A 15628-nucleotide genomic window follows, 5' to 3' on the forward strand; every position below is an offset into this window, starting at 1 on the left:
ATAGTTGATCTAGCTAGTTGATTTAATAAACTAATTTATTTTACTATATATAGACGTAGTTTGTTTTTAGTAAATACTACTTATTTATTTATAGTAAGTGCTTAGTAGTTGAACTAGATAGTTGATTTAATTAATAAAACTACTTTTATTTAACTATATATAGAAGTAGTTTCCGCATCGAAGTCGGCGATGCCTATCCCGCATCCTCGTCGTCGTCGACTCGGCGGTGGAGGCCTGCTTGATCAGGGCCATGTTCGGGACTGGACTCCGCCGGGCTGGTATTGGGAGGTGCTACCTTCCGGGGGACGTAGGTTGGTGAGGAGGCAGCCCGTTGTTCACCCGATCCTTGTTTGGTGGCGGTCGCGTGGGCTAGTGATGGTGGTGAGGCATCCGGACACCACGAAGGTCGTACGTCATCGTGTCAGCGAGGAGGACGAGCACGTCCGTCGCTATATGGTTGCATTAGAGGGCAGGTTCGACAATACCTGGCAGGTTCTTCAGGGATCTCACTGGAGCTATGATCCTGTGATGGTTCCTTATCTTTGGGTGTCCACCGCCTGCGTCGATACCCGTCGGGCGCTACGGTTCTAGTTGTATTAGTGATAATATTCAACGATGTACGGACACCAAGAGATGATGTACTTTTGCTTATAATTATTGAATGCATGCTAATTTGAATACTATACTTTATTTTATGATTTTGTTTTGCTTATTTTATAATTTGGTTTTGCTTATTGAATGCTCATATTGGATAAGTTCTCCTTCATTCCCATGTGCTAGACAATTTGATATAATAATGCATTCGGGAATGAAAGGAGGAGCTACGTACATCGATCATCGATAGTCAACCCGTGATTAATAATAATGATGTAGTTTAATATTTGAATTATGAACGTAGGCCGGAAATGTTGTACTCATCGGACGACTAAAACCACCCGGGGGAGTGCGACTGGTGCCACGACAACCGAGGTATCTGCGACAGGTTCATTGAGCTGGACGAAGATCGTCGCTTCAGCATTAAGCTCGAGGAGACCTTCGATGTTCATACGGTACGCAACCGACAATAATAGTTTTTTTTCATAATTACTCATGACTTCAACTATTTTAATCATGAAATTTTTTTTATCTTTTCCAATTCGACTAGCTTATCCCATGCTTTGCAAGACGCTATGTCTTGGAGAGGAGGGGTTTTAAAGACCATGAAAGTTTCGAAACCAAAAAAATTATCCTAAGTACCCATCATGGTGTGTATTTTCAAGTAAAGCTGTACAATGCTCAGAGTGTAACCCATTTTGGTTGCAAAAATTGGGAAGCACTTTGCAAGATGTATGGTTTTGATGAGGGTATGCTTGTTACCATGGATCTTGGTGATCCTACAATCGAGCAAGAGAGACCTACGATTTTTGTCCTTGTGGATACACCTCCAATTCTTTCCCCATGCGAGGTTAACATAGTTATTAAGTAATTTATATTGTTTATTTCAAAATAGTTGACAACTTATTCTCCATTGACAACTTATTTTCATTCTTCAAAGAATGTGTGGAAGATGGTAGACAAAACCTACTACACCAAAGGCTCCGAACTAACTTATCAGGAGAAAAATCATCTGGTTGCATTTTGTACTGATCTTGAGAATTACAACGTCTACAATCGAACTCCTCGACATTATGGTCAATACGTGCCACTAGTGCACGTGTTGAACTACGGTAACCATCATGGAGATACCCTGGTAAGATTTTTTACTATTACGACATCCGTGCATCTTTTTACACACTTCTAAAACTAGTACATCATATCATTGCTAACTACGAAGTTATTACTATGTTTTTCAACAGATAATCCCGAATGATTGTGTGCCTCATCTGATGTATACACACGGTAGCCTTTATGTTTTGAACATACAACCAGGTCTTCCTACGAATCTAAACTGTCCATACCGGGTTTCTAATAGAAGTGGAGACATGACAATCAAAGAATGGAAAAAATGTATGGACAGTCGTAAGGAGCTTCTTGGAAGCAACATTCAGCGAAGGGCAAAAATTGGAGACAGGATGATCGCCATTCTTCATAATGGAGAGTCAGGGTCTATATTATTTTATGCTATTTTACCTTAAGGGTGTTTAGGTCCTACCTGATACTGGTGATCATGTGTTAAGAACAATTATGTAGGGTTGGGTTCGATGACTATGAGGATGATGATCGTATGACTTATTATTAATAACGAGTAGAAGTTGTATGATGATGCATGATTAGTAGGACGAGTACTTATTATTATATATGCTGATTTATGCGAGCATGCATGAGTTATTATATCAGCGGGTAAAATGAACATATATAGCAGCAGCGTTGGTAAACCAAGGACGAAGATATAAGAGAGGACACTTCTCTCTATTAGCTAGCTAATATAACAACCTAAAAATAACCCCCAAAACCCCTAAAGCAGCCACTTTCCCAAAAAAAATATGGACTTTTGGTCCCGGTTGGTGCCACCAACCGGGACCAAAGGCCCCCTGACTGGGCTCGGCGCACAGAGTCACGTGGAGGCACATTAGTCCCGGTTCTTGTTTGAACCGGGACTAATGGGTGGAGGTGTTAGTAACGGCCCGTTACTAAAAACCGGGACTATTAGGTGTTTTTCTACTAGTGTAAGATCCATATATCAAAAGTGCACACGGTACAAAGAAGAACAAACCCATGAGTCCTCTCAAAAGGGTGAAGGAACAACCAAACATCAATATAACAGTGTGGCCTGCCATTCAGAGCTGGCCGGCCGGACGTAGGTACTCCTCTCGCTGTCACGCAGTGAGATAATATGAGAGCACTTATTCATATATATGTATATGTATGTGTATGACCTCAACGTACTCAGCGTAGATCGCTGGAGCTATATGCAGCGACGATGAGAAGAAGTGGTCGATCAACGAATCTTAGAACAGTCCACAGATGAGCTGATGGCGTAGGGGACGCTGACGCCGCACTTTGAAGGGATGCCGGCGGCCTTGCCAGCGTTGAGCCCACCAGCAGCGCTCTTGATGCACTTGCACGCTGCTTGCTTGTCAGCGGTGCTCCGGGCTGCACCGGCCAGACTCCTGACGCCGCTGCAGCAGGCCGCAGGCGGGTTGGCGCCGTTGCCGCGTGCATAGGAGATGCAGGGGCTCAAGGCAGAGGTCACCTGACCGCAGGATATCGCCGCATCGCAGGCTACGAGGAGCATAGCGGCCACCATGGCGACCAGCACGAGCTGAGTAGCTGCACCGCGGGCCATCCCTATCGAGTTTGCAGTAGAAGTGGTGTTGAGCTCAGCTGGAGATGGTGAGATGGGCTAGATTTGCTAAGTGATTGTACCGGTGAGGTGTTTCGTAGGGTGTGCATGGGCTTAAATAGAGCTGCTAACCAACATGTGATACCATTTGTAGTAAGTAAACTGTACACTATTATTGTGGCAAGTATTGCGTCCACAGGGATAAATTCGATTGGTGTGAGCCAATGCATAAATGTTTGTCGCTGGATGTTGGATTAGGTTGCTGGGTATATTAAAGCATTTGGGAGACGGTTGGATGTTGGGTTGGGCCCATTGATCGACCAAGCATGCGTACCTAGCGATGCAGTGTGGTTCATTAGCGTGTGCAGCGCAGATTAATAACGACATGTACTCCTACAATGATCGACTGTGGAGTGGTTGAGTGCATTAATTTGGTTTGCTCGTGCAGGGCCACCGTTCAATCACCTTCATTGATGCAATATTCAGGACTGCATTTTAATGATTAATTTGGTTTATATGAAGACATGTCTTTTGGGTAAATCTACCATGTATTATGTATGGCACGGTGCACCTATATTCCGCTTCTGTGTTATAAAATATCGACTTTATTATGCAAATGACTTTGGCGCATCCGGATCCTATAGCGGAATATGGGTGCGTTGCACCGCTCCCATCTATGGTCTTTTGATCCACAAGTGGCGCTACTAGGAATGAGGTTGGAGTACTTCTATCTTTTCAATGGACTTTAAATTTGTATGTATACTTATCCATGAACATAGGGAGTGGTAACGAAATTTACAATGCTATCAGCTCTGGAAGTTTTCCCTCCGTCTCTAGACACACCCACGTTGTTTTGGTCGGCACATCGAGCTCCTCAAATCGTCGGCAGAGCATTGTGCAAGCATGGACCAAATCAATGGGCCACGATGTTGTAGATGTGTATAATAGCGCTGGCGTATTAAATGGATCCAACGGCCACCTCTGCCGCGCAGGTCATTAAACTTCTCCGCTCTCTCATTTCACACACACCTCCTACCTTGTACTGCTACAAGGAATTAAAACCCAACTTCTTTGGGCAAAGTTAAAAAACCAACTTACATCGACTTTCTAGTCTTCAATATACCAGCCCGGGATGCATCTTCCTATAGATTCAAAGTGTACTAGTAGGAGCCATGGGGAACTTAGCAATATCTACGACACCCCAAATTTGGGCAACGGAGACTCGTGAAACAGTTTTTGACCGCTACGCCCTTATCCTATAAAGCTCACCTTTTTCCTTGGCCTGAGAACCACGTATGTGATGGAGATGCGATGGTAATAAGGCGGACCAAATGATAAATCATACATTTTGCAAGACAATGGCGCGGTGCCTATGAAGAGAATAGAAACCAAACATCTTGTCGTGCCCCGCCGTAAGTTTTGGCACCGAGGCCTTCTATGGAAAAATATGTTAGACCAGTTTTTTTTAGTAAATTTACATATTTCTATTTGTACTTCAATCGAAATATATGTTCATATTTTCTGCCAAAGCTAAAATGATATCAAAATTTACATACCAATCTGTATTCGGAAAATACTAAAATTTTAGAACTTTTAGCCCTGAGATACACATTTTCGGCCACATTTTTACTAAAATCACTTGAATAAAATTAGATATATCTGTTTGAACTTCAATAAACATATGGAGTTCATATTTGCTACCGAAGATGAATAGTTATCTAAATTCGGATACCAAACTGTATTTGGTAAATTCTACTGCCTCTGATCCAAAACAAGTATCGCAGCTTTAAATTAAGGTTAGTTAAACCTTAGCTCAAAGATGCGACACTTATTATGGGTCGGAGGGAGTACAGTTTTTGATGGAAAAAGACTGAAATTATGTGGTTGTGCGATATTGGCAAGCAGCTGACGATCAACTATCCACTTTCAATGTGACACAACATAACTTTCTTGTTATTTTTCATACCATAAGCATTTAGTCCACGTACTCCAAGCTGAAGGCTATCACTAAAATTTACTAAAACTGCAAAAGTAATTGATAACATAGACTTACAATGACATCAATTTTGTAATATTCAAACAGTGTCTGATTAAAGTTTTTAATATCCAATCTAAAATGCTTGAAACAATAAGAAAAATCCGTGCAACTTATAGTTGCAATGCAGGCAGTGAATAAATCTCTCAATCAGGAAATGAAAAAAAATTGTTTATTGCCGCAAGTTATGTTTGCTTATTTTGGTCACATTACATTATTTCTTTCCTGAACTGATCTTGCGATTCTGTCAATTCAAAAACACAAAAACAACATATTATAGTTAAAGGCTTTACCAACCGTCATCGTGGGGAAAGTCATCGTCAAAACTGTTTTTCATAAACTAAATAAGCATCATCTTTTTTTCCCTGAAAAGTTACCCATGATTGTCTCTTTTTTTCATGTGGATGAGGATACAACATAGAAAAAGATAATTGATCATCCCACGGTTACTGAAGCCATTACAGATCGAGCTATGTTGAGATGAAAAAGGTCAAACTTCAGTATAAATGCTTATATATAAATATATTTAAGGTATAGTATATTTTTGGAAAAATTCAAACACCTGACTCAAATTAGCATGGAGAGAATATGTCCATCCGTGCGCCTCCTGTAAATAAGGAGAAAATTCTATTATTCACATGGTCCACCTGTAGTGAAAAGTAGATATTAACTTTCTATTTGTGCAAGTATTTAGTGCCGTAGTCCACTAAGCTTTGTTATGTCATACCCTGTCAGAACGCCGGTTTATTACTGTGATTCGATCCATCATTACAAATTACAAATATATAACAAACAGTTTTAGGGTGTGTTTTGTTGAGGAACCAAAAAATGACTGAAATGCCATAGTCCCATTCCTAGTAAATTGTTGGGGTTCATTCCTACGTCTTGCTTGGAGCAACAAACTGGAATCGAATGCTTTCCCAGTCTTGCATATATCAAAAGTGCTGAATAACATGCGCACGCAAGTAGAGCTGATCAGCTGAGTATACAATCCATATATCAAAATTACACATGGTACAAAGTACAGCATACTCGGGGAGTGGAGGAACAACCAAACTCGGGCCGGCCATGCAGAGCTGCTTGACGTACGTACTCCTCTCTCTCTCACGCAGTGAGATAATATGAGAGCATTTATTCATATATATATGTGTGTGTGCGTGTGTGTGACCTCAACATACTAAGCGTAGATCCAGCAACGATGGTGCAGGGGACGATGGCAACAGCGATGGCAGCAAGTGCTCGATCAGCGAATCTTAGAGCAGTCGACCGAAGAGCTGATGGTGTAGGGAACGCTAACGCCGCACTTTGTGGGGATGCCCGCGGCCTTGCCAGCGTTGAGCCCAGCAGCAGCGCTCTTGATACACTTGCACGCCGCTTGCTTGTCAGCGGTGCTCCGGGCTGAGCTGGCTAGACTCCTAACGCCGCTGCAGCAGGCCGCAGACGGGTTGGCGCCGTTGCCGCGTGCATAGGAGATGCAGGGGCTCAAGGCAGAGCTCACCTGACCGCACGATACGGCCGCCTCCGTGGCTGCGAGGAGCATAGCGGCCACCACGGCGACGAGCACGACCTGAGCAACAGCAGAATGGGCCATCACGATCAAGCTAGCTAGCGCTAGTAGTGGTGGTGAGCTCAGGCAGAGATGATGAAATAGCTAGATTTGCTAAGTGATTGTAATGGTGAGGAGTTTCGTGGGGATGCATGGGCTTAAATAGGGCTTCTTGGTGTCGAGTATTGTGTCTACGTGTGCCAATTCAATTGATACCAGCAAATGCATGAATTTAGGTTGTTGGATGTTGGAATTGATTTATGGGTGTTAATGCATTTAGGAGATGATTGGTTGTTACCGTTTGGTTAGGCCGATGGATGGACCAAGCACTACATCCAGGCGTTCTAGCGGTGGAATGTGGTTGATTAGCACAGCAGATTAATTATCAGACTAAGACATGTACGCAGTCATATAGTGGCCGACCATGGAGTAGTTCAGTGCATCTATGATGGTGAGCACGACCATTGAACTGTGCATATACGTACGTCATCATTTTTCCCCAAAATACGCTCTGGCCTACCGAATCCAATAGCTCAGCCTGCAAGCGGAAACCGGATTTGCTTCCAATAGAAGCACAGCCGTGCATCTCGGAAAAGGGAAAAAAATGTTTTTTCCATCCACAAGAGGTACTGATTTACTTTTTGTGGAGTCATGAATTTGTTATGTGAGAGGGAAAAATCATGGATTTTTTTGACCATGAGAGGCACTAATTTACTTCTCGTGGAGGCACGGATTTGCTTCCACAACAAGCACGGCCATGCATCTCAAGAAAGACAAAATATGTTCTTTTCCTTCCACGAGAGGCACTAATTTAGTTCTCGTGGAGGTGCGGATTTGCTTCCGCGAGAAGCTTGGTCATGCTCTTGGAAAGGGAAAACCGTGGTCTCGGTTTGGGGTTTTTTCGTCCGATTTTTTCGTGAAAAAAAGGTCGTCGAAACCTATCAACATACGATCTAGTTTTGAAGATCTCGATGTGAGGAATCCAACGGTGAAATGGTTCAGGATTTGGACACATGGTTGAGAGATAAAACATTTTGAATAAAAAATCTACGAAAAAGGAAAAATCCCTGGTTCCGACAAGTGGCGCACATGCAGTTCAACACATGTTGCACCATGGGAAGGTGTGAGTGACATTTACAAAGAGTACTCCTTCATCAGTGATTTCGGTAGTTGAGTGCATTAATTATGATGAGCTCGACAAGTGAACTATATCAATCTAGTTGTGCATGTGGTCAAGCATGCCTGGGGATCATCTACCTTGCCTTACTTGGTCCCAATATCACAGCTTAACATTCATTGGTACCATATTCAGAGCTACATTCCGAATTTTTATTTGTACATCATGCATGTTTTATCCGAAGGTGATCCCACGATTCTAGCAACTCAAAAACACAAAAGGACACATGTTCATGTTAAGACCTTGATGTCCATCATCTTCTTGGTCGTCGTTACTATTATAGTCATTATTATTGTTGTTGTTGTTGTTGTTGTTACAATTTATTTGTGGGGAATGCCATTGCCAGTCTTGTTCTAAGAGAAAACAAAGGAACACTATCTCTTATTTCCTCACAAGATACGCTTGCCTGTCTTTTTCGTGTGTGCACCACCTTCAGAAACGAAATTGATCGTTCCACGTTAACTCTAGTAATATATCAATGCAACTAAGTTGGTACGAAACCGGACGATATTCGATCTAAATGCATGTATAAATATATTCTTAGTTAATATATTTTCAGTTGTTTTACAAATACACATTCTAAATTACCACAAAGCAAAAATGTGCACTTGGGAGACTTGTAATTCAGCACCAAATGTCAATGTCCCCGTGGTTCACCTGGAGTGAATAGATGTTAATTTGCCTCTGTGCAAGTACTCAGTGCCATAGTCCACTCGGCTTTTTTTTAATGGTAAGTGCCTCATCCGTCAATGTAGCAGGATGTCTCATGGTGATTTACTACTGTCGATGGATGCATCATTAGAGCATCTCCAACCACAAACACACTAAGCAGACCCCCAAAACACCCGCGGACGCATCCGCGGAGAGTGACCAGACAGCACACCAAAAACGTCCGCCACAACCACAAAACTCAAATTTCGTACCTCCGTACCCAAATAGCACAGCCATGTAAATAAAAACCTATGTACTACGTACATAGCTAAAAGAACTATTGTGGAAGATGTTGACGGTCTCCTTGCCTGGGGCTAGGTAGATGGGAAAGTGCGGTAGCTCCTGCGCGTGTGAAGACTCTGTCCCCTCCTCCACCTCCGCCTTCCCGTCCAATTCGATGAACAGTGCTTCCATCGCCGCCTGTTTTATTCCGATGAACTGTCGGTTAGCCTCGACATAGACCTCGTCCTAGATGGAATCATGGACGGCGGTCTGTTCTACCATCTCCATCGCTTGGGCGGCCTCGTACTCCACCTTGGCATCCGGCACGGCGAAGCACGCAGACAGCCACACCTCCATCTACTCCCCTCTGGCTCCACTGCTTCCTTCTTCACGGGCTCTGCTTTCGACAGCTGCTCCCCCTCCTCCTTCTCCTCCTCCTCCTGCCCCACTTGCTCCTCTTCATCCTCCTCCTCATCCGCCACCTCCTCCTCCATGAGATAATACGAAGGCTTTTATTCGTGTGTGTGTGTGTCTGTGTGTGTGTGTGTGTGTGTGTGTGTGTGTGTGTGTGACCTCAACATACACATGGTGACCATTGGTTGATCAGCAAATCTTAGAGCAGTCGACGGAAGAGCTGATGGCGTAGGGGATGTTGACGCCACACTTGGAGGGAATGTCGGCGGCGTTGCCAGCGTTGAGCCCACCGGGAGCGCTCTTGATGCACCACTACAAGAAATATGTCAACTAATGACCTTCTGTCAGTGACCCTGGAAGAATTGGTCATAGATCTATGACCATTTGAGACCAATTGGTCAAAAGCTATTCGGGGGGCTCCAAACCCTAAACCATTGCGACCATTTTGTTCAGAAAGGTCGTAATTTCCTTACACGAAATGGTCACAAAGCAAACAAGGCTGGTCCGCTGCCTTATTTCTAGTTGTTAACGACCAATATAGATGGCCATAGCCTTGTAGATTGTGGTGGGTTGTGATGACTAGGTGCCATCTCATCAGTTTTGCCTATGCGTCATGTCCATGTGTCAATTTTTGCTCTAGGTTGTGAAGTAACCTATATTTCTGTTATTCCAAAAATTCCCAAATAATTCTCATAAATTGTTTGGATCATATCTTCATCAAATATGTCAAAAACCTTCCTTTCCTAGTTCAAAAATAACTCAACAATATTCATTTTCCTATTTTGTTCAGAGTAGCAGTTTGTGAAGGAAGTACCACTTTGGCATGTCCAAATAGTTTCCAGTTTCTACAGTGCTTTCCTATGCCCAAATAACCATCCTCCACCAAATGTTAGCTCAATCCATTCATTATTTTGAACCGAGCTTCGACATTTGTAGTTATGTCCAGTGTGGTAGTTTGCAAAGCAAGTACCACCTAGGCTCCTCCTTTTGAGCTGAAAATTTGTGAAGACGGTCTTCTTAGTAACTGATCATCCTCAGCCAAAACTCACGCCCATTAGCCATGTACATTTCCCGTACCGCTAATCAAACACTTGGCTGCTAATTCATGTTTGAGCATCGATCGGTCTCCTCGTGAGGATGTTATGTTGTAATTTTCTTCCTAGCACCTACCTGTTGAGTGCCCAACCCACTAGACATGCTTAGGCCGCCCAGAACACATGGCAACGCCACGGTCACGCGGTGACCATGCGGCGGCCATGCGAGCTTACGCGCTCTAGAGTTGGGGCCCTTTGCCACCGTCCAAACCTCGATGTCTCGCCATCAAACCATGTATTTCTGATTAAATAGATACTTATTTACCTAGAAATTATTTTTGGAAGAAATAAAGAGCAAACTATGAGGCAGCTGCAGTTCAAATTTGACCCGCTTCCAGCTGAATCGACGGGAATTTATCTTCTTCACCCAACCAGCTGAATCGAGGTGGATCAAAACTTTTGACACCCAACCATTTTGTCAATTGTGCATTAAATATGGCCTAGTATTTAATAAAATTTATTAGGTCCAATTTTGCAACAAATATATGGTTGGTCCTTCACAAAAAAAAAACTCATTTCGGGCACTCGGAAAATGGAAAATGAATTTTCCGTGCAAAGTGAATGAAAACTCCCGTAGGAAACATTGTTTGGAATTCCAAGATGCATCCTTGTGCACAATATTAGATCATTTGAACAAACTATGACATGAATGTGGCCATAAGATTGATCATTTGGCTGGAAAGCCATGAATCTTCACACTTGATAGCTCATTTCTGAGAACACTTTTTTAAAATAATTACCTTGTTACAAGTTTATTATTTTTCATGGAAACTTGGTCACATATAATGACACAATGCGAAGGTTTTCCAATTTTTTGATTTTTTTGAATTTTTTATGCCCGTTTCAAAATGCGGTCAAAACGGCGGGAATGACCGTTCCTAGCTAGTGGTTGAATCTTGGAATTTTTTTGGTGTTTCTCTGATTAAATAGATCCTTATGTACCTAGAAATGATTTTTAGAAAAAAATAAAGAGCAAACTACGTGGCAACTACAGTTCAAATTTGACCCGCTTCCAGTTGAATCAGCGGGAATTTGTCTTTTTCACCAGAGGTGGATCAAAACTTTTGACACCCAACCATTTGGTCAATTGTGAATTAAATATGTCCTAGTATTTTAGAAAAATGATTTGGTCCAATTTTGCAACAATTATTTGGGAGGTCCTTCACAAAAAAACCTCCTTTTGGGCACTCGAAAAATGGAAAATAGTTCTTTCGTCCAAAGAAAAAGGAAACTTCCTTAGGAAGCACTGTTTGCCATTCCAATATGCACCCTTGTGCATAATATAACATCATTTGAACAAACTATGCCATGAATTTGGCCATAAGTTTGATCATTTGGCTTGAAAGCCATTGATCTCCACACGTGATAGCTCGTTTCCGATAACACTTTTTTAAAATAATTGCCGTATTACAAGTTTATTATTTTTCTTGGGAACTTGGCCACATATAATGACACAATGCGAAGGTTTTCCAATTTTTTGTTTTTTTTTGAATTTTTTATGCCCGTTTCAAAATGCAGTCAAAACGGCGGGAATGACTGTTCCTAGCTAGTGGTTGAATCTTGGAATTTTTTTTGGTGTTTCTCTGATTAAATATATACTTATGTACCTAGAAATGAATTTTGGAAAAAACAAAGAGCAAACTACGAGGCAGCTGCAGTTCAAATTTGACCCACTTCCACCTGAATCGGCGGGAATTTGTCTTTTTCACCAGAGGTGGATCAAAACTTTTGACACCCAACCATTTGGTCAATTGTGCATTAAAAATGGCCTAGTATTTTAGAGAAATGATTTAGTCCAATTTTGCAACAATTATTTGGGAGGTCCTTCACAAAAAAACCTCCTTCTGGGCACTCGAAAAATGGAAAATGGTTCTTTCGTCCAAAGAAAAAGAAAACTTCCTTAGGCAACATTGTTTGCCATTCCAATATGCACCCTTGTGCACAATATGAGATCATTTGAACAAACTATGCCATGAATGTGGCTATAAGATTGATCATTTGGCTTGAAAGCCATTGATCTCCACACGTGATAGCTTGTTTTTGAGAACACTTTTTAAAAATAATTGTCGTATTACAAGTTTATTATTTTTCCTGGGAACTTAGCCACATATAATGACACAATGCAAAGGTTTCCCAATTTTTTGATTTTTTTTGAATTTTTTATGCCCGTTTACGGTAAAAACGATGGGAATGACACAATGACCGTTACTATCTCGCGCCCGGCAGCAGGACCGAGCTCGTCTCGCGCCCGGCAGCAGGACCAAGCTAGTCTCGCGCCCGGTGCTGTAGGACGAATCGATGGACTTGTGTGCCCTGGGATCCGATCGTCTCTTCCCTTGAGGTAGCGGCGGGTGTCGGTTGTGGTGGTTCCTAGGTCTTGGATTCCGGGGCGGCGGCCCTGGTGGTGGTTGCGCGGTGCTCACGGGCAGAGCCCGTCGCTTGGTGCTGCCCGGTGGTCATGGCCGTGTGGGCGGCCTGGTTGTCGGGGTGCGGTGTTCGATGGTAGTGAGTATTGGCCGGGGTGAAAACCTGCTCTTTCTTCGGACAGACCGGCGGCGGCGTAGCTCGTTCCCTTCTTGAAGGCGTCGTCGCGGCTCTCATTGTCTGTCGTGTGGCTCCGGGGGAAACCTTGATCCTCGGATCAGGCGGTGGCGACGCTGCCGTGTCGTACCCTTCCTGAAGGCACCGTCTTGGAGCCCACAGTTCGTCGTATGCGGCTGTATCTCTTCGTGGTGGCGTGTTCACTGGTGGAGTCCCGGGTGCTCGAGTAGTGCTAGGGGTCGTGTTGCTGCGCTCAGCGCCTATGTATCCCGCCTTGGGTGTGTGCATGTGTTGTGGTGGTCTGCGTCTGTACCTGGATGTTGTTGGTCATTGCTTTATCTATAAAGCGGGGCGAAAGCCTTTTTCGGTATTAAAACATTGGGGAGACGGTTGGATGTTGGGTTGGGTCCATTGATCGACCAAGCAGTGGAGTGTGGTTTATTACCGTGTGCAGCGCGGATGAATGACGACATGTACTCTCACAATGACCGACTGTGGAGTGGTTGAGTGCATTAATTTGGTTAGCTCGACCAGTGAACTATACCAATCTGACGGTGCTTGTGGTCATGCAGGGCCACCGTTCAATCACCTTTATTGATGCAATATCCAGAGCTGCATTTTAATGATTAATTTGGTATACATGAAGACATGTCTTTTCAGTAAATCTACCATGTATTATGTACGGCACGGTGCACCGGTATTCCGCTTCTGTGTTACAAAATATCAACTTTATTATGCAAGTGGCTTTGGCGCATCCGGATCCTATAGCGGAACATGGGTGCGTTGCACCGCTCCCATCTATGGTATTTTGATCCACAAGTGGCGCTACTAGGAATGAGGTTGGAGTACTTCTATCTTTTCAATGGACTTTAACTTTGTATGTACACTTATCTATGAACAGAGGGAGTGGTAACTAAATTTACAATGATATCAGCTCTGGAAGTTTTCCCTCCGTCTCTAGACACACCCACGTTGTTTTGGTCGGCACATCGAGCTCCTCAAATCGTCGGCAGAGCATTGTGCAAGCATGGACCAAATCAATGGGCCACGATGTTGTAGATGTGTATAATAGAGCTGGCGTATTAAATGGATCCAACGGCCACCTCTGCCGCGCAGGTCATTAAACTTCTCCGCTCTCTCATTTCACACAAACCTCCTACCTTGTACTGCTACAAGGAATTAAAACCCAACTTCTTTGGGCAAAGTTAAAAAACCAACTTACATTGACTTTCTAGTCTTCAACATACCAGCACGTGATTTTGAAATGAGATAGGAGTACCAAGATGCATCTTCCTACAGATTCAAAGCGTAAGAGTAGGAGCCATGGGGAACTTAGAGCAACTTTAGCAGACCCTGCATCCACCCCGACCCGCAAAATAACCGCCAAAATGCGGGCACGGGCCGGAAAGCCTGCCCGATAAGACCCCGCATCCCGCCCCGGCCCGCAAAAAAATTTAGGGGGCGCGGAAATTCTCCGTCCCAACCCGGGAAAACGCGGGTTTCCCCCTCGCGGCTGCGGTGCCCTGCATCGGAGAGAAGTAGTTGGCGGGAGGGACATTTCAGCCCGTGCGCTTTCCCCCTCCTTCCGCCGCCGCCCGCCCTTTGCTTCCGCCCGCCCGCCGCCGGCGATTTCGGCCATATCTGCGGGCGGAATCGCGCCCCGGGGCCGCCCCACACCCTCCCGCGCCGAGCCGCTGCACCGCACCTCTGGATCCGGCGAGAAGAGCCGCCCCCCGTCGTTGCCGCCGCCGTCGGGGATCGACCACCGCCGAGGGCACCCCCTCTTCGCCGCCCGTGATCACCCGCCACCGGTTAGTCCCTTTTTTGTGATTTTTGCGAGCTGTGTAGTAGATTGACGCGCCGGTGTGCGTGTAGATGGAGTTGACCCCGTGTGAGAAGTTCTTGCTATCCGATTTGTACGATTCAGACGACTCGGATGTTGAGAGCATGCTTGCGAACTTCCCGCATCAAACATTAGTCATGGCGCTAGCCGTGAAGGAGCATGAAGACGAGCACCGGAAGAGGAGGCGAGGATCGACTGTCGGTCGTTTGTGCATTCCTCGGAATCGCCATCTTGGGAACGAGATGTTGATGCAAGACTATTTCGCGGAGAATCCTACATATCCTCCGCACCTCTTCCGGAGGAGGTACCGAATGTGCCGATCTCTCTTTGTGAAAATTGTTCAAGCTTGCGAGGCAAATTGCCGGTATTTTACTCAAAGAAGAAATGTTGTGGGCTTAAAGGGATTTAGTGCATATCAAAAAATCTATGCAGCTATGCGGGTGATTGCATATGGCGTTCCGGCTGACTATGCCGATGAGTACCTTCGCATTGGTGAAGATAGCACAATTGAGTCTGTGCGTAGATTTGCGAAAGTGATCATCCGTGTCTTCGCTCCTGAGTATCTTCGGGCACCAATGAAGATGACACAAAGAAATTGATGGCATCAAATGAGTGGAGAGGTTGGCCTGACATGCTGGGTAGTATTGATTGTATGCATTGGAATTGAAAAAATTGCCCCAAGGCTTGGCAAGGAATGTATTGTGCCAAGTCTCGTGATGCAACAATTGTGCTAGAGGCCGTAGCATCCGAGGATTTGTGGATTTGGCATTTCTTTTTTGGTAT

General features: G+C 44.2%; 2 protein-coding genes across 2 annotated transcripts; both read right to left on the reverse strand.

Annotated features, from left to right (window-relative positions):
* Positions 1-2679: 2679 nt before the first annotated feature.
* LOC123068468 (non-specific lipid-transfer protein 4.1) lies at positions 2680-3356 on the reverse strand. Its single transcript, XM_044491049.1, has one exon. The coding sequence runs from the start codon at positions 3263-3265 to the stop codon at positions 2918-2920; it is 348 nt and encodes a 115-aa protein (XP_044346984.1). The 5' UTR covers positions 3266-3356; the 3' UTR covers positions 2680-2917.
* A 2907-nt stretch (positions 3357-6263) lies between these two features.
* On the reverse strand, positions 6264-6981 carry LOC123068469 (non-specific lipid-transfer protein 4.1). Its single transcript, XM_044491050.1, has one exon. The coding sequence runs from the start codon at positions 6886-6888 to the stop codon at positions 6541-6543; it is 348 nt and encodes a 115-aa protein (XP_044346985.1). The 5' UTR covers positions 6889-6981; the 3' UTR covers positions 6264-6540.
* Positions 6982-15628: the final 8647 nt, after the last annotated feature.

Source organism: Triticum aestivum, chromosome 3B (assembly GCF_018294505.1).
Source record: "Triticum aestivum cultivar Chinese Spring chromosome 3B, IWGSC CS RefSeq v2.1, whole genome shotgun sequence".
Classification (NCBI taxonomy): domain Eukaryota; kingdom Viridiplantae; phylum Streptophyta; class Magnoliopsida; order Poales; family Poaceae; genus Triticum; species Triticum aestivum.

Coding starts and splice junctions, on each gene's coding strand:
- LOC123068469 (XM_044491050.1), bottom strand. CDS start 6,888: ATGGCCCATTCTGCTGTTGCTCAGGTCGTGCTCGTCGCCGTGGTGGCC.
- LOC123068468 (XM_044491049.1), bottom strand. CDS start 3,265: ATGGCCCGCGGTGCAGCTACTCAGCTCGTGCTGGTCGCCATGGTGGCC.